Raw genomic sequence first — 19,844 nt, 5'->3', positions numbered from 1 at the left:
TGCGTTTGCCATGCTATATTCCCCTCAAATGGCAAGATTTTATGAACACGTTTATATGTAACACACGAAGCGGACTCTTAGAAGGAAAGTGGGGGGGGCTATCGTCTGGGCATCCGGATATCTAAGCGTCGTTTCAAGGAACGTCGAATTTGACAAAATGTATTTTGAAACCTGTGAAAAATTGGCAAGGCTATAGGTTAGGTTAGCGCAAACAGCATCCATTGCAAAGTAAAGCGTTCTCTGGACTAATTTGCGCGCTCAATTTCTGAAAATCGATATAAGGCCGCTCTGGAGGGAAGTTTTGGTTATGTGTGCATTTCAGTGGAAAATAAATAAACTTGAATGCTGCAATGTATAAAAAGTGCATGGGACGATGATACCGTGCCAATGGGCGAGACACAGGGGCCAGGAAGTTGTGAAGAATAAGATCCGCATGAATGTCAGTGGATTTTGTCCTCCCATGGCTAAACACGGTAAAAAAGAAGCACGGCCGCGAACGCAGATTTAACGCGCCCCGCGTCGAATATCAAAACAATGTCCGAAAGTCCTAAGATGGGCCTCTTTGGCTCCAAAGACGAGACAAACGAAACAAAAAAAGAAGCCAAGGACGACTCACCCGACCGTTATGCTCCTTATTGTATTGACAGCGATTCAGAAACTTATGACACAGAAGCTCTGAGCATCATGGATATCAACGATATTATTGGTGTTCAGTCAGAACCAGTTAGCGATTCCACCCTGGAAAGTGAAATTGCAGCACTTTCTCAAATTATCACAGAATCAAAGACAGATGGAAGTCAGAACTTAACTGATGACAAATTTGAGGAGGAAGAGAAAGATGTAACTAAAGACCGAGTAACCTGCAAAATTGAAAACATCAATGCTACTCAAATTTCTGACACAAACGAGTGTTTGAAATCTACGTTGGAGGAACTGGAAAATGTTTGTGCTACAGAAGCAACTTGTGTTAGTGATGTAGATCAACTAAGTGAAGAAAACTCACAGCTTAGCAATGAGAATACTTCATCTGAGAATTTGAAATTGAACAATCAACAGAAGAACAATGATACAAATGACAATCGTGAAACAAGTGTATTAACAGACTCTATAGCTGTTATTGATGTTAAAGATAATGAAAATGTTAGTGTTACAAACAAAACAGATATTGTATTTGATCAATCTTCAGGTGATTGTACTTTAGTAACTTCAGAGGTGGCAAAAGAAGAAGAAAGTGTAAATATATCTGATGGAACTCAACAAAATAACAATGTTGAAATAAGTATAGTAAATAATGAAGTAACAACTGTAAAAAATGAAAATGGTATTCGTGGAAGCTTACAGCTTATTGGTGAAGCATATAGTTCAGAAGATTCTCAAGAAATGAATATAAATGATATTGAACCAAATATAGCAGAATCATCAGTTTCTAATGAAAGCTGTTCAATTCTTAATGAAGAAAAGAAGGAATCAAATAACTCTTGTAAACTACCAGATAATGTAAATACTGTTACTGAAATGCCTGATATTGTAGATTCAAGTAAGGCATGTATAAATAAAGATATTCTTGTTGAAACTGCAGAGAATGAAGTACACAATATGGAAGTTGATACATCTAATTCTTCTATAGAATGTAAACATGCAGAAGAAGTACCTAGTATTTTAGAAGAAGCAAACATTGTTCACAATGAATGCTTAAATAGTTATAAAAATAATGTTTTAGAATCTAAAAAAGAAGAAACTGATGTAGATCTTGCTGAAACAGATGACATAAAGATAGAGGTATTGCAACAAGAAAAAGATAATGTAGAACAAGTTGACGAAAATGAAACAATGGAATGCTCTGTTATGGAAGTAAATGAAAAGACTGGGGAATCTATAGATCATATGTGTATTTCAAGAGATGAAAAAGATAAAACAGAAGTTGTAGAAGAAAACATAGAAATGGAAAAAAATGAAACAGAAATTATGGAAGAAATCACAGAAATGGAGCAACATAAAGAAATTATAGAACAAAATATAGAAATGGAAAAACATGAAACAGAAATTGTAGAAGAAAACATGGAAATGGAAACACATGAGAGTTTAGAAAAAAACATAGAAGTGGAAAAACATGAGGAAAGTTTAGAATATATCAATACAGAAGAAGAAAAAAGACATGATAATAAAGAATGTATATATGAAGAAAAAATAACAAGTCAAGAAAATGAAGAACACATGAATAATTTAAATGCTGAAAACAATGTTGACGATACGGACACATTATTAAATACAAAATTAAATGATAAAGTAGATACAAGTAATGACATAGAACTTACCCAAAAAGAAAACGAATTAGAAACAGAGTCTGCACAATGTCAACCAGAAAATATAGATGATTCTGATAAAGTCAGTGAATGCCAACACTCGGATTCACAGCATACAAAGGATAATTTAGAAGTATCAGAGAGTAAGATTGATGTATTAGAGCTGCCACAAGAAATAGAAGGAACAGATAGTGAAAAATTGGAAAATATAGTGGAAATGCAAGAGGATTTTGTGAAGCCATCGACTAGTGCATCATCTCCTAAAACAAATGATCCTGTAACTTCTGAGGAAAATTCTGCATCAGACTCACAAATCATTGAAGAATTGTCCATACAAACTGAAAATTTACTTAATAATACAGAAAATGTTTGTGAAAATTTAGAAATCAACAAAGATATACAAATTGAAGATAGTGAAAGCCAAAATCCTGTGTTATCTGAAACTGAAGATAGTGAAAGCCAGAATCTTGTGCCATCTGAAATTGAGGATAGTGCAAACAAAAATCCTATACCATCTGAAACTGAGGATAATGAAAGCCAAAATCCTGTACCATCTAAAACTGAAACAAAGGAAGCTGCTGATGAACTGGTGGAAGCAATGGAATTATCCGAAGAAAAACTTAAGGATGAATTAGAAATATCTACGTCAGTAATTCCTGATATAACTTTCAAGTGTGAAACTCCAATGGAAATAGAATTAAATTTAGACTCTGCAGCTCCTGTAATAGATACAGTGGCAGTCTCAAATATTACAATTCCTACAAATACTTGTATTACAGAAGACAATTTTGAAAGAAAAATTGATTCTCTGGAGGAAAATAGTAATAGAACAGAAGCTGAAATGGAAATTATAAGTACAGAATCATTAAAAATTGATGAATGTATTTCTGGAGAGCAAATTCAAGATACTATGATTGAAAAAACAGAAATTGAAGAAACTTCAAATGCAGTTGATATTATTGAGCAGCATACAGAATTAAAAGATACAGAAATTCCTGGAACACAGGAAGATGTACATCTTAATCTTTCGGAAGAAAAACAAAGTGATAGACAATTAGATATAGAGAAACAAGAAAGTTTTCACTCTGAAATTCTTGTACAACAAGAACAATCAACTGAAACTGAAACAAGTGAATTAAAGGAACATGAAGATATTTCTAGGATTGATGAAGAAGAAGATCCTGAACAGTCAGTAGAAAATGATACAAAAACTTTAATACAAAGTGAAGTAGTTGTGAAAGTAGAAGAAACTAAAGATTCTGTCAATAATGAAGATCAAATTCTTGCTTTAAAGTCTGTTATGAAAGATGCATTTTTGCCACCAGATTGTACTGAAGTTTTAGTAACTGAAGAAGATGCAGAAGAGGAAGATACAGAAGAAGAATTAAATTTAACTTTAGAGCCTGAGGAAACTGAATTGCAGCCAGAAATGGATCAAAATAATTCTGAGCAAACATTAGAAGAAGAAAATATGCTAGAAAATATTGAAGAAACCTCTAAAGAAGATGAGCCATCTGTTCCTGATATAGAAATGGATGATATTAATGCAGATTCATTGAATATAGAAAAACTAGATATTCCTGATATAAATATAGAAGAAACCATGAATTTGAATAACACTGAAGATTCAATGATAACAGAAGATATAAACAAAAATCAAGAGTTATCAAGCAAACAACAATTAGAAGATAGTGATTCAAAAAGTGATGTAGATGGAAATAATTTAAACATTTTAGAAACCAGTAATAATGTAGAAGACATGTTTACTGGAGAACAGAGCCAAAATACAGAGGACATTGTCACAAGTATTCTGGATGATGTTGGAAGTGCAACCGACTTTAAAAACATTTTAACAACAGAAGCAGTTGTGGTAAATGAAATAGAAAATGTTCTTCAGCAGTCTACAGATTTACCATTAGTAGAGACTGAAATGGAGGAGTTGACTGAAAAACTGCCGCAGGATTCAGAAGACATTCTGAACAAAGATATGGAGGATACCATTTCAACGCAAAATATGGATTCTTTGGAAGGTTTGCTAGGTTTAGATTTAATGCCAGAAAGTGAGGATCCTGCATTAAAAACAGTGGAATCAGGGGAGCAAACTCAGGAAGAAGTGGCATCACCGAAGGATGTGGATATGAGCCTGTTATTGGAGCAGTCAAATGATGCCCCTGATGTGACACAAACTTCAGATTATATAACAGACGTTATTAGCAGTTGTTTAACAGATAGCAATACCCTATCTCTGGAAGATAATACAGAAAAAACTGACACGACTGAGACTATAGATGATAAAGCTGAAGAACCAGAGGCAAGTAACGTATTAAAAGTCAATGACATTTTAATTTCCGAGTCCATGAGTAAGCATGACAATGTAGAGGATTTGCAGAAGGAATTAGATACGGATACCGGTTTACCAGAGAACGAACTGGACATGGACTTTGAAGAAACCCCATTAGAATCTGTGGATGATCTGGAGGAAACGGAATCCAAGCTGGAATTGGCTTCAGATATACTGCTGTCGAATGTAGAACAAAGTGAAAACTTGAACGATACATCGACTTGCGTGGAAACATCACAGCCCAGTTCTGAAATATCCGAATTGGAATCAGCTGTTAAATTTCTTCAAGAGTCTGAAGAGCAAGCTATTGATTCTCCGTTGGTGCTCTCACCTAAACTGGTAGAGAGCGTCGTAGACGACATAACAAAACAGGCAGATGCCTCTCTCTTTGTACCTGACGAAGATATGTGCGAAGACACGTCAGAGCTGGTGGTAGAACTTGAAAATATCGCGACAGACTCGATTTCGATTTCCGAGGCTGAAATCATATCGGAAGCTGCGAAACTAGAGAGCGAGAGAAAGCTTGCAGAGCAAGTTAAAATCGACACCTCGGTGGAAAAGTTCGAAACAAAGGAAGACGAGGTAGCCACAAACGAAGAAGAAAAGATCGAAATACCCGAGACTGAAGTTAAACAAGACACCACGTGCTCTTTGCAGAACCTGGAAGTGCAACAACCGCCAAATTTTGACAACGAGAAGGTAACCGAAGTGGTGTTAACATTGCCCCAAAAAATCCTTAAGGTATCCGAGGCTATCCCGAAGGTTTCGATCTTGGAGGAACGTCTGAAAGAGCCCCCAAAAATCGAAATTCCATCCACGGATGTGACGAAGGTTGCGATCTCCCCGACAACTTCCAAGGACTGTCTACTCATTCCAAAGGACGCGAAATTGGTCACCTATCAAAAGATGTTGGAGTCGCCCAAGTTGTCGGAGAAGTCGGAACCGAAGATCACGGAAACCCCACGAAAGGATTCCGAGAAGCACGACTTCGAAAACGTTGGCTCGCCAAGGATTATCTTAAAGATCGCCAAGTCAGCGATCACTGACTGTGGCGAGCCCAGATCGCCCAAGAGTCCGAAGATCAGATCAGCGACTAACTCGCCGAACCCCGAAGATAGTCCGGGTCAGAAATTGGGAAAGATCAAGTTGAAACTGTCAAAGAGTGGTCATCCTTCGATAATATCCAACGAGAACGTCGACGAGGTGGGACAGTGGTACTCGGAAGGCTCTATGTCATTGTCACCGATCGGGATGAAGATCAAATTGTCAAAGTCCGGGGATGGATCCATAGTCACCTCTGAGAAACACGAGACCGACGATTCGAAGGAGACGAAGCACAAATTTGAGGAAGCCAAGAGGACCGAATCGCCAATTGGAATGAAGATCAAGCTCTCGAAGACCGGCGATGCTTCCATAGTGCAACAGGACGCAAAGGATAAACACAAGGAGAAGCTGGACATAGTTCAGGGTAGTCCCAAGAGAACGGAGTCACCGATTGGAATGAAGATCAAGTTATCGAAAAGTGGTGACGCGTCGATAATACAACTGGAGAGGCAAGATCCTTCGGAGGAGCACAGAGAGACACAGTTGAGACCTAAGGAGAAATTGGAGACATCCTACGACTCGCCCAAGAGAACGGACTCTCCTATCGGGATGAAGATCAAGTTATCCAAGACTGGTGACGCCACGATCGTTTCTCCGGACGTGCCAGACGAGAGCAAAGAAACGACCAAAGCGAAGGACAAGGTGGACAATTCGTCCCCCGAGATTCCAAAGAGGACCGAGTCTCCCATTGGAATGAAAATTAAACTGGCCAGGACGAAAGGCGGAGCTTCTATAATTTCGATGGAGAATACGGAGGACACGAAAGAGAAACTGGAGATTCCTGACGCACCGAAGCGTACCGAATCGCCGCTCGGGATGAAGATCAAGTTGTCCAAGAGCGGAGATGCGTCTATCGTTCATTCGGAAATTTTGGACGAAGTTAAGGATACCAAACAGAAGGAGAAGCTAGAGATTAAGGAGAAACTGGACGTACAACAGGACACGATGAAAGTATCGGACACACCTTCTGTGATGAAAATAAAAGTGATAAAGTCAGGAGAGACGTCGATGGTCGCGCAAGAGTCGGTAAAAGATACAGAAACCGCGCAGGAAGCTCCGCAGAAGATCGAGTCGCCAATTGGCATGAAGATCAAACTTTCCAAATTTGGAGATCCGTCCATAGTACCCACGGAGAAACAAGAGCAACCAGAGGAGTCCCGACTTCATCAAGAGACACCTAAGCGAACGGAGTCTCCAATCGGAATGAAGATAAAATTGTCAAAAACAGGCGATGCTTCCATCATACAGTCGGAAGTGTCCGAGGATACAAATAAAACGACGCGTGCCGATGCGGAACACTCGACGAAACTCTCCGACGCTACTTTAGGGATGAAAATCAAATTGTTGAAAACAGGCGATGCCTCTATAGTTGATACAGAGAAGAAAGAAAGACAACAGAAACGTCGAGACACCGAATCGCCCTTAGAGATGAAGATTAAGTTGTCCAAGACGGGACATCCGACGATAGTAGCTTGCGATAGTCACGGGGAACCCGCATACAGGGCAAAAGAGGTATCAGACCAGTCGCACAGTTTCGTTCAAAGGTACAAAGAACCGGCGCAATCTATTCATAAAGAACCAGCCCTGAAGATCCTTAAAACTGGACACTCGACCATTCTGCAGAGTAATCGATCAGAATTGACAATCGAACCAGTGCAGATGTCGGGAAAGAAACCCGACAGTGTCATCGACATATCCCCTAAACGCAAAGAGATCACAATCGCACCAATAGAGTCAAAGAAGTCCAAACTAGAGACTCAGCTCACACAAATCTTGCCTGAAGTCACTATTCAGCCTGTTACGTCTAGGGATCAGAAGCAGTTCTTGTTCGATCCGAAAACAAGCGCGATCAGTCTTCAACAAATGAACGTGATCAGCCAAGAGATCAGTATTACTCAGGTCAGACCGTCGAAACCATCGGATACATCAATGAGCGAGAAACTTAAAGATATTTTGGCAAAGAACACAACCGGTTCCCCGATGAATTCCGACTGCGAGATCATCGAACATCGACCGGAATTGATTATAGTGAACGAGAACTCGAATTCTAGCCAGGACGTTGTGATAATAGAGGAAGTTTCGCCTGCTAGAATACCAGAGGTAAAGGTACCTAAGAAGAGGGGTAGACCTAGAAGAAATCCGCTGGCTCAAGCGGCTATGCGTCCCCCGCCTCACATGTTGATGCCTAGAGATCCGTTATCTTTGGACGAGGCACATCAAATGCAACAACCACAAGTTCCACATTTCGAATCTAGGGAGAACGAGAGACCTAAAAGAACTTGTAGAAGTCAAAAAAGCTATGCACCGCCTAGAAGAGGTAGAGGACGAGGTTTGTATCTTTTACAGAATGACTTAAATATTGTCCAAAAAATGGTATTGTCTATTTGAATATCACCTTTTTTTTTTTTTAATACACTTTTCTGTATTTCGTAGGTCGAGGAAAGCGAAAATTGGATACCGTAGATCTTCAGATGATAAAGAAGCCTAGATTGGAGCAAGATTTAAACGCAATAGAAGCTTCGACGACGGCTGTAATAACGATAGACGGCCCTTTAATGCAGCAACAGTCTTTTGGAAAGTCACCAGAATTGTACAAAGTACTTAAACAACCAGCGATGGACGCTAAAGTCAATACTACAGTCAGAGTTGAAAAGAAAACTGTAGGTCAAAAAAATGATGTACCCAAGAGTTCAAATGTAGCAAATAGTACACTTCCAGACTCTACGACTATGCAGGTAGAAGTAACCAAAATATCGGAAGTACGATTGGAATCTTCCAAGACAATGCCTAAACCGATGACGAATGACTCTAAAGATAGCATTAAAGATAAGAAGTTGACGGAAGTAATTCCTGAAAAAATTCAAAAAACTGCATTGAAGCAATCTGTTGAAGAAAAGTCTGATAAGACAACGGAGATTGCAAAGCCGGAAAATAAAGAAACATTAGTACCTCCAGAGCATCCGAACTGGTTGACACCAACTTCAAAACGACCGGCAGACGGTGCTGGAAAACACGAAAATGTATCTACAGTACAGGTGATTGACGAAGAAACAAGAATGAGCGCGGAATCGGGCTCGAGATCACAAACTCCAGCTAGAAATATTTCTGCACCAGGTATTGAATTAGTCATTGTATATATTATTCGTATATTCTTTAACCTTGCTTTTATATACACTTTAAACTGATATGTGTTGAATTACACTTCTTCATGTATCTTTTATATTCATTTTTAGCATTACAAATAATACCATCATAATCTTATATTCTGTTCGACCGTATTTAACACTCGCATTATTTATACTAAATTTAGAACATAAAAAGATATAATGATGTACATTACTGTTTATATTTACATAGTATTATATACTAACTCTAGGTACGAAATACTTTTTGTTGTATTTCTTAAAACAGTAACTTGTTCAGAGAAAGAACATACTGCTGCATGGTAACAAATAGGAAGTATAAGCCATAGTCATCATATGACTAAAGTAAATCAAAAGATAAATGTATTGGTAGACCTCCAAGCAAGGTATCTATAAATAGATCTTTTCTTGTGTCCTAACATCTCTCAGGTACCTAAATGTGAAATAGTTGTATTTAAATCAAACACAAAATGTACTGTTACTTTGAATCATAATGGATGTTAATGTGCATAGAATTCCAAAACCATGATGGTCAGTATTATATCTTTCAACAATGTATAGTTTCCTATAAATATTATATCTTTGAAAACAGAAACATTTATGTTAAGTGTTAATCTTAACTGTGAATTAATTAATATCTCCCACTAATTTGTCACTTATTTTAATTAAGGCATAATATTTTTACATCTAATATCTTCTTTTATTGTGATTTTAAGTTTTAATTAAAATTACAATACATTATAACATTGTAGTTGGTTATGTCTTCGTATTCAACAAATTATGCTTTAATAATAACTATTGCAGCTTCTGAAACTATAGTAAATGAAGAGTCTCAGGGAAGTGTACTTAGTACTGCAACTACAGAATCAGAAAAGGTGAAGGTCAAGAATCGAAGGATGGAAATTAATTTTGATCCAGACGAAGGACCATTTACTGTCGACAAGATTGCTGAGTACGAATGGCCACTTGATCGTAAAGGTGAAACCTTTATGATACAGGAGCAAATATCTCAGTATCTTGGTGTAAAGTCTTTTAAGAGAAAATATCCAGACTTAAAGCGTAGAGTGGTGGATATGGAAGAAAGAAATTATTTGAGGGAAAATGGATTGGTTAGCGAGGCAATGTGTGATATGGGTAAGAAATTGTTCTTTTTTTTTTAACTGTATACAAATAATTGTGCTTCTTGGTTAATGATATCCATATTATGAATATAGAACAGCTATAACACTTAACATTTTTTAATATTATTTCAGGTTTAACTGCTATATGTAGTTCAGAAGTATTGGACGTAATGTGTAGTGATTTTCCTGATCAGTATGAAGAATATAGAAAACATATGCGTGAGAAACAGGTGAAGGAACATTCCAAAAAACAGAAAGAATTAACAGCAGCTGCAAATGCAGAAAAAAATAGAATTGATTTAGCAGAAATGGCAGTTCAATCTGCACTGTCCTGGAATATTAGTTTAAATAAAGCTCGCAGAGAGAATAGAAAGTGTAGTTTAGATTTACAGACCTTTACAATACACGTGCCAAAGAAACAACAAAAAGTTGAAACGGAACGTAAAGTCGGTCATTATCCTGTTGCTTTAATACCGGGACAGTATACAGATTATTATCGTGAATATACGCCAGCCGAATTGCGATATTACCCTTTGAATACCGTCCTATATGGTCCCATGAGACCAAATGAACGTAAATTTGATAGTCAATCGGAAGGATCTCAGAGTGACAGCGACAGTGATTCATCATCGGACGATTCAAGGTTCGTATCGTAATTTTAAATGATTAACATCTTAGTATTTCTTGTGAAAAGATAGTTGTCTATTGTTTATATAGTTCATCTTCTAGCGAGGGAACACAAGATACCGAAGGTTCTCAATCCACAATGGACGAAGTGGATATGGAGATAGTGAATCAGAAGGATGAAGTAAAATTAAAATGCAAAATGTGTTTGAAAACGTTAAATAAACACAGTAAAAATGAAATATTAATTCAATGTGGCACGTGTAATGGACATGGTAATAATCTTATGTTATAGTTTAATTTTATGTTCACATTCTCTAACGAATTTGTTATAATAATTGTAACGTTCTTGTTACGCAGTTCATCCGTCGTGTATAGATTTAACGTTAGATATGGTTCCTCACATTCAATCGTATGCATGGCAGTGCACTGACTGTAAAACTTGCGCCCAATGCCATGATCCTGCGGACGAAGATAAAATGCTCTTCTGTGATATGTGTGACCGGGGGTACGCTTCCTTATAAAAAGTACAACATATAAATATATAAACACGATTACATGATGTTCAATATTCTTCAGATATCATATATACTGTGTCGGACTACGACGAGTACCACAAGGAAGATGGCACTGCCAAGAATGTGCCGTTTGTGCGAATTGTAGCTCAAGAGAGCCTGGAGGTGTGAACTCTGACAGAAACAGTGTTGCTCAATGGCAACACGAATATAAAAAGGGTGATAAAAATACTCGTGTCTATGTTTCAACGCTGTGCGTTCCGTGCTCAAAGTAAGTAAACGCTGAGCTTGCCGTTTTGTGGTGTAATGTTCGAGTGAATATGTAATTCAAAACACACATACTAAAATGCAAGTCTTCAAGTTTTCACGGGGCTTCATTTTTGCTTCACGATTTCCTTGATCCACACTAAACTCTTCTTTCATAGAGATGTTTAAACTAATTTCACGTGCTTACAGTATTAAAATATCTGAATCCTTGGCTTTTGAAAATGACATGTAATGCAATTTATATTATAATACATTTATACTGTTCTCATTCATATTTAATTACTAATGCAAACATGTATAAGATAACCCGCCCAGGATTCAGAATATCATATTAGTTATCTCGTGCTAAATTGGCATTACAATGAGCCCTTATCCATCCATGTTCACTAACCCCATGATCTTTATGCAATAACAAGGCTATGGCGAAAGGGTCGCTATTGCCCGCACTGCAGTCGCTGTCATACTGCCCCAAGACTCGACCTGGAAGCGAATCTAGTGCATTGCAGCGCATGTGACAAATATCTGCACTTAGGTATTGACACAAATTCCATATAATTCTGCTATTTACTTTTCATTGCATGTCATCGCATTTTGCATGTTTCATTGAATATTTAATTTTTCTTTTTTTTTTTTAACTGTTTGAGCATTTGAAATATGTATAAACATTTTCAGGTAGGGTAAAGTCTTAGAAATGGAAAATATGTTCAGTATTAACATGAATATATAAAACTTATTGTGAATAAAGCAAATTTTGCTGATGTCAATTTACAGGATGCGTGGAGACCAAGGGAATGCCATTAGACAGGAAAAATTATCTGTGTGATTTCTGCGCACCAAATCGTCAACAAGTGGTGAAACCATTAGTATCGAAAACATTGAAAACGTAAAAAACTGCAAATTGTACATTTTTTTTTAAATCTGAAAACCAAGAACTGTATAAAATGTGAAACGTGCGGGTAGAGAAATCAGTAAAATAGCGAATTTTTATTTGTTTGAACAGTGAATGTATTGTGAAGATTCAAGTGCTTCAGTTATCATGGAACATTTTTTAAGAATCTCTGTGTGGAAGAGACGTGGCTGTACATAATTGTATGATTATAAATAATTTGAAAAATTGAAATTTTGTTACAAAACGATGGCTATTATTAGCTGCGTATAAAGCTTAAAATATAAAAAGTCTCACATTGAATGTTATTGTAACATTTAATGACAATTTTAGAAAATTTTAGTTCTTTTTTATAATTTTGATTCCTCTGTTATTTTCAACTTTTACTGTCTTGTCTTCCCATATGGATCAAAAATGAAAAAAGATCCGCATTTTACTTTTCAAAAAAAAAAACAACGAATTGTATTCGTGAAAAATGAAGTTTTTGACCCTACTTTATTATCGATCAATTGTGAATCATAATAAGAAACAAATGATTGAAAAGACTGCTCTACAGAATTATATAAATTTTATAATAATCTTTAACATATCTTTTTAAGTGTACATAATAAGGTGCTGTTGTCTTTAAATATTTCCATTTAACTTGCTTAAATTAATAACGTTTTGCGAATAATTTTAACTTACAAAAAGATTAACAATCCTACAATTTGTTAGTTGTAAACTTTAAAAAAAATCTATAGGTCAATACATATATATGTATAAGGTAAGAAGGGAATGTAATCAAATACAAAACGAAGTAGCAATTTCTTAAAAATATATATCACTTTCTTTATTTTTCTTTTGCAATATAATCCTCGGAATAGTATTTTGTTGCGAGAGTTGGATGCTTGCAAATATCTTTTTTTTTTTTTTTTTTTTTTTTTTTTTATACATATTTATAGTAACGCAGTATCCACGTCGTAAACAGTATGCTCCGTTATTCCTCGTACCATTAGAAATTCATATCATTCCTTTGTATTCACACGTAACCGATAACCAATTGCCTTGTTTCAAACTAATTATATTTTACAATACATTGCAAGAATGTTTTACATTGTTTAGCAATATATGTACAGAAAAAAGAGGATGACAGTATTGAAATTGTTTAAATAATGGCCAAGTTGCAAAATACGAACTTTGGCATATCGTTGCATGAATGTTATACTGTCAAAAATATTCTAATGTAATGCGTATCGTTTTTTTTTCTTTTTTTTTTTGTACAAGATGTATCCCTAAAGCATAGATTAGTTATATAGAATATAATTACCGAGGACTTGCACAATACTTTTGCGAAATAGATAATTTTTTTGTACATTTTTGTATAGCTACGTATCTGCCAGTACGATACAAAGTTTGAATGACAACGGAATAATATCGGCAGCATTTCAAAAGTGAAAAAGGACAATTTGCTGAGGAATGCGCATCTCGAATTTTCACGTATTGTTTAATCGTTTTACTAAGATTAAAAAGGACATAAATTAGATATGCTTTTCATACCAATGATAAAATTTGCAGCTTCCCCTAATACGTTTGATACGTGGTAACACCTTCATTTTCCTTTAAATTCAGTTTACCTTTGAGCGCTACTATAAAAATGGCTGTGCACGCTTTCAAATTCTTTCATAAAATCACACGCTTAACACTCCGCACGTGTCGTGAAATATGTGAAAAATAAAAAATAGCTTGAGCAAAAAACGAGGCGTAGCATACAGTACATGTTATGAACGACATAACGTGCTTTACATTACGTAGAACACTTACACTAACGGGACAAAAAACGATTTAAAATCCACGTCAATGTCCCGTTGACTAGCCGAATATAAATACACTATGGACAAGTGTCAAGTGAATTTCTGAGCAAACCCAATAAGCGCGACCAGTAGAAAAGGTGAAAATAACGTTTACATTCGAGCACCGATACTACTAAATAATTATCATTTAGAAAAAAATATATATATTATACATATTACATATTATAATTATATATTATATATAATATATATTTTATATATATGTATATACATACATATATATATATATACATATATATGTGTGTATATATATATATGTATATATATGTATATATATATATATAAAGTTCTACAACCGTGATCAACTTTCATATAGCCGTTAAATGATTTTTGTATACGTATTAAAATCGATTTGTCATTGGCTCGTATCCATTGATTGAAATAATTTAAACGGCAAATAAAATCCCTTTTAATTCTTTAGCGACGCAATAATTTTTTTGTTTTTATAAATAATTGACAACGTAAACATCGATGTTAGGCTTTACTCATGTCTAATACCACATATGGATAAAAAGGTACTGAAATTATGTAAGTGCGTCGCCGGTACAATAGTGGTAACTAAATTCCGCGTAGAAAATTTCGAAAGCACGTCCTGGACGAAATTCGGTCCTGGCGAACTACCGACCTTGTAGAAGATCCGTAAATTACAGGTCGGATTCTCGATTTGCGATCCTTTTGTAAGTTTGCACAGTACATACTCGAATGCCTCTGTCAGTTCGCTTACAGTCAGTTCTGTAGAGGACAAATTTGTTTCCGTGGCTAAATTACCAGTCGAATTAGACGAACCTATTCAAAACACATTCTTCCTTATTTGTCTACAAAGAAAACAAGTAGATGCATATTTATACAAAAATATGTACCAGTAGACATGTAACACACAATCGCTGAAACATTATTTTCATAGTTCCATCTACGCCTTATTGCTACTTTGAAATTACCTACGCATTTTCCAGTCTCTTCATCTGTAAAAAAAATGAAAACATTTTTTTAAGATATTTGTCCGATAAATTCGTTATATCTTTCTCTTGCTTCTTTAATCTATACTTACATTCAAACCTATTATTATCTCTATGAGCCCAAACGCACCATTCAACCTGAGCACCACGTGGAAGGTTCGGTACAACAATGTAGTCCACAATGGCGTTATTTGTTCGTTTTTCCCATTCCTTTCGTGCGTCTGGTATGTAAGTAGAGTGAGTCAAAAAACAGATACCTTGTACAATGTCCCTGAGTTGCGTATTTGAGTCCATAGCTTTAACGATACGATCTATATGCCTCAATGTCAGACGACATTGTCTTTTAATGTTCAAGTCCAGAATAGTCATACTACCAGGCACCAAAGGTATTTGTCCAGCGACTGAGATAATATCACCCACCTGACAAATAATTGTTTATACCATTACAGTAACTCTTAGTTTAACAATAATCATTGTTATAGTAAAGTTAAACAATCTGTCATTATATATTTAAGCACAAGTTAAAAATGTGCACAAATGATTAGTAAACCTTGCTTGTACGTTCATTTATATTATTAATTAAGCTCTTAATCTCTTAGTGTCATTCTAGAAAACTTTTATTTTGTTTACCTCACTATTGTGTTTCTTTTGTAAACCAGATGTGTGTGCGTGCGCGTACAAATGCGCACATACACACATTTTGTCTACACATATACACACAGAGACGCGCACGCAAATTCTTTTTTAACGGTAGTACACTCACACGAACAGCTTGAGAGTAAGGACCAATGTTCGCTGGTGCCCAGTGACTTATGCTCTGAACATGCATTGTGTGTCGTTTATGAACTTTCTTATCACCACAGTCTTGAGTTTCTTTATAGGCTATAGCGTCAAGCACAACGTGCACATTTAACGGACATTCCACACATACACGGACTGGTGGATTTATTTTGCTCAGATACGAGATGTAAGCTTCATTTATAGATACGTAATTCGACATGTCTTTTATATACAATGTTACGGCAACGATGTCCGATATTTGAAGATTCTCCTTCTTGACTAGACCTAGACAGCCAATACGAATGTCTTATTAATCTACATTGAGTAGAGCGTGTATCGTTATTACATGAAGAAAGAAAAGCTTAACTCAAAGGTGGTTTAAAAAACTCAAAGTTTACCTACTGCTTAATTTCTCCAATGCTTCTCGCATCGCGGATTTCGCATCCGGATGTTTTCCAGCGACACCGCCAAACCAGAACCAGCCGGTTTGATTCTTATTTACTACTGATATATCAGGATAATCTTCTTCCTCATATAAAATTTCCATAGGACTTGGTGGGTTAAATTGACCTGCATTATTTTTGTACATTCCATTAATCTTCTACATGGGAAACCAAACCACTATCGTATTATTTAAAATTAATACCAGAATTCGATGTTTTTAGATTACTATCTGTACAATCGTGTTCATCATTCTCGTCTTCCGATAGATTACAGCCATCGTGCAATTCTGGACCAATAATTTCTGCGATGTAATCAGATGGGATTTTAATAGGAACATTTTTTAATCTCTCTTGCAACGTTAATATTTCTAAGCCATCCTAAAAAATGTTTCCTTCGATTATTTACAAATTCATTCAAGATTCTTAGCAGAACAAAATAATATGTTAACTAACATTCTTATCTTGTACGTGTATTTTTTTAAAGTTCAGATATCCGACGGGTGCTATGTTGTCGTTCGAATGTACTACACTTTCATATTCGTCTCTAAAATGGAAAAGTATTCATAGGAAAAATTTACCTCATTTTGCATACAAGTTTATAGTAAATCTTCCGACTTACATTACAATACTTTTACTAAACAATGGACAATCTAACGTGAACGTTTCATATTCTCCTCCTTCTCCACATACGTTTACACCATACTTTTCTTTCTGTAAAAAAAATGTTAAACAATTGCTATAAGTTACAACTATACCTTTGTGTTACTGAATAATGTACTTCATGTATATAAAATTCATTTGCACATATTTCTTAAGAGTCCATTGATACTTGGAACACTGCCAATCTTGGGTTAAATTGAAGGAAGTACTCAAACAAGTTAATGTTTTATGTCAAATTAATCACCAAGACGTTTTACTTACTATCTTGGCAAGATGGGATTGCATTTCAGAGATCGATTTACCCAAATGCCTTGGTTCAAGGCCTAAAGCTGCCACCTTAATTAAAACTGCATTTACAGAACTCTCTATCATTTCTTTTAACAATTCATCCTGTTCTCGTCTCCATAAATATGATAAAGAAATAAGACCTAAACGACTACATCTGCAAATAAACTTTTACTATTAGATATTTTTGTTGACAAATAATTTTTTGGCGTGTAATTTTGATATTTTTCACTTTACGGTCATTAATTTTCCTTAAAATTTAATATTAAAAAATTTGCATTAAATATTTACACATTTTCCACACGAATTCGTTGATAATCACTCAGAATAGCTCCTGATGAAACAGCTTCTATATTCTCTTTTTCCTGAAATAATGAAAAAGAATTACTTTAAATTTACTATCTGCATGCTTAACATGAAACAATTGTATTAAAACACATTTACCTTCACTTTACTTAACAGCCTAAAGAGATCTTCAACTTCATCATTCTCTGTTGGATAATAACATTTCTTTCGCATTTTTGATCTACCAAATGTTGGTTCACGATACATTGGCAAGCCTATAGCTTCTGCAATATATTCAACACCCTGATATCCAACAGTTTGAAACATAAATGAATCTAACTCATCTAAAAAATATTTGATTTCTTTATCATTTCTTATCAATTATCAATGAACAATATTAAAATAAATTAGCATATTCTATTATATAATACAGGAAATATTTTTTAATAAAGATACAGGATACATTATTAAAGGAGCAGGCTAGATTTTTACATCTATAATATATAAAAATAGCTTGATATATAACTATAAATATATCCATTATTTTACCCTTTCCAACAGGATATAAATTAGCTAAAGCCACAATATCATGGCCTGCAGCTATACATTGCATCATATTAAAGCAAGAGTCTTTACCACCACTGACTAGTGCAACAACCCTCATGTTTCTGTTTTATACTCAAAATCTCTTGAAATATTTATCAGGAGCTTTGAGTACAGATAAGTCTGAATGTATTCTTTCAGACAATCATCTGCAATAGAATTATTAAAAAATCAGTTGAAAATAAAAATAGTTTGATTATTATATCAATGATAAATAAAATCTTTTAAATTTATTATCACACAATGTATGAAATTATAAACTATCCTTCAGATGCCACATATATAAGTACATATGAGTGATTGAACAAATTATATGATTATGTCTATATCATATCTAAATATGTATGTGTATAAAAATTAATAACTAAGAGAAACATATTTACAATGATCAATTCTTTCATTCTAAATATTTATATCATAGCAAATTATAAATACCAATTAGCAAATATTTGCATCAAAGATGGAGAAACAAGTAAAATAAAAACAATATAATTATAGGAGTGTGTGGACATATTTAGGATTACATATGTATACATTCCTAGCGAATATACATTAAGCCAAAATTAAATTTACGAAATACATACGCACGTGTGTTTCTTGTAAGGTCTAACTTATAAATAAGACAATTTAGGCGGTAACTAATTTCCCTAAGGAAATTTAAAGAAAGCTGACTTCTTCGTTCTCCCTTTACTTAACATGTTTTAGAAAAAACAAAATCATGAACTGTTATTTTAAATAAAGTTGCATAGGAGACAAAGACAAAAAGAATATTGAATATTCATTTTAAATTATTAATACGTGTAACAATTGGCTGGTGAACAAAAATTAATCACTGTACTATCCTACACAGTAAATGTCACGAAATCCGGAAACGATCTCGATAGAATCTAGATTTTTCTTTGGAATGTCACGAAGCTGTTTGAGGCGAAACATAAAATTTAAGTTTAACGAAATGTTAGAAAAAAGATCAGCGATTATTAAAGAAAAAAAGAATACCTACGGAGAGATTTTTTGGTTATCGCCGATCTCAGCTAGATGAGAAATATTACGGAATGACGCCGGGCAACGAATTGCACAGGGAACGTGAACGATAATTTAGGGCTTATGTACGCTAAAATAAACTCTAAATTCTCAACAAATGTAATATTTACATTAACTAGGCGATGAAAGTTCCTTACACGGCAAAGTCTATCAGAGACTGCGACTGCTTGATAGTGGCGCCTCTCGGCGATACAGCATTAACATAAAACGTAGAATTGAGGTTATGACTTATTTTAAGTCTAGTATTGTTCATAATATCTATTAATAAAATTTATTTGAGGATTCAACTTTATCGAAAATTATGTTGTTCACTACTATAACTTTCTATTCAAAATTTTACAAATATTTTATAAAAACTAGTATCGTTTGTGAGAGATTCTCAAGTGAATCTCGTACAACCATACCTCGTGACATCATCAATGTATAAGATATATCGATGTCTCGTTATTTCAATCTACTTCTACGCTACATTTTAGCGATCATGATACAACTTGAGCCAAATTATAATCATAAAGTTGTCTATTGTATATTAATAATTTATTACTCTTTTTATACTGTTATGTATGTCACAAAATAAAAGTATAATCTATCGCAAAGATAAAGTACAGTGTCAAGTATCAAGCATGTATTTGGTAAA

At 34.9% G+C, this 19,844-nt stretch overlaps 2 protein-coding genes across 6 annotated transcripts; one reads left to right on the top strand and one right to left on the bottom strand.

Annotated features, from left to right (window-relative positions):
• Positions 1-18: 18 nt before the first annotated feature.
• On the top strand, positions 19-12,607 carry E(y)3 (PHD finger protein enhancer of yellow 3). Of its 3 annotated transcripts, none has more exons than XM_076307836.1 (9): positions 19-8,077; positions 8,182-8,862; positions 9,696-10,025; positions 10,145-10,655; positions 10,742-10,911; positions 10,997-11,144; positions 11,216-11,422; positions 11,835-11,950; positions 12,190-12,607. In XM_076307836.1, exons 1-9 carry the CDS (start codon positions 535-537, stop codon positions 12,303-12,305), a joined length of 9,822 nt encoding a protein of 3,273 aa, XP_076163951.1. In that variant the 5' UTR covers positions 19-534; the 3' UTR covers positions 12,306-12,607. The 3 variants fall into 3 exon arrangements, with proteins under 3 accessions (XP_076163951.1, XP_076163945.1, XP_076163961.1); XM_076307830.1 differs by having other exon boundaries at positions 10,730-10,911; XM_076307846.1 differs by lacking the exon at positions 11,835-11,950 and having other exon boundaries at positions 21-8,077; positions 10,730-10,911.
• Positions 12,608-14,447: 1,840 nt separating this feature from the next.
• LOC143143316 (uncharacterized) lies at positions 14,448-19,441 on the bottom strand. 3 transcript variants are annotated; one of them, XM_076304443.1, is made up of 13 exons: positions 19,318-19,441; positions 18,113-18,315; positions 17,723-17,907; positions 17,570-17,643; positions 17,255-17,435; positions 16,953-17,044; positions 16,787-16,877; positions 16,537-16,711; positions 16,293-16,460; positions 15,874-16,175; positions 15,203-15,530; positions 15,015-15,116; positions 14,448-14,940 (listed from the first exon to the last, which is right to left on the bottom strand). In XM_076304443.1, exons 2-13 carry the CDS (start codon positions 18,225-18,227, stop codon positions 14,636-14,638), a joined length of 2,118 nt encoding a protein of 705 aa, XP_076160558.1. In that variant the 5' UTR covers positions 18,228-18,315; positions 19,318-19,441; the 3' UTR covers positions 14,448-14,635. The 3 variants fall into 3 exon arrangements, with proteins under 3 accessions (XP_076160558.1, XP_076160551.1, XP_076160567.1); XM_076304436.1 differs by having other exon boundaries at positions 19,167-19,356; XM_076304452.1 differs by having other exon boundaries at positions 14,806-14,969; positions 15,093-15,116; positions 19,167-19,357.
• Positions 19,442-19,844: the final 403 nt, after the last annotated feature.

Source organism: Ptiloglossa arizonensis, chromosome 1 (genome assembly GCF_051014685.1).
Source record: "Ptiloglossa arizonensis isolate GNS036 chromosome 1, iyPtiAriz1_principal, whole genome shotgun sequence".
Lineage (NCBI taxonomy): Eukaryota > Metazoa > Arthropoda > Insecta > Hymenoptera > Colletidae > Ptiloglossa > Ptiloglossa arizonensis.
The sequence above is the reverse complement of the archived record's forward strand: the minus strand, read 5'-3'. Positions and strand labels throughout refer to the sequence as shown.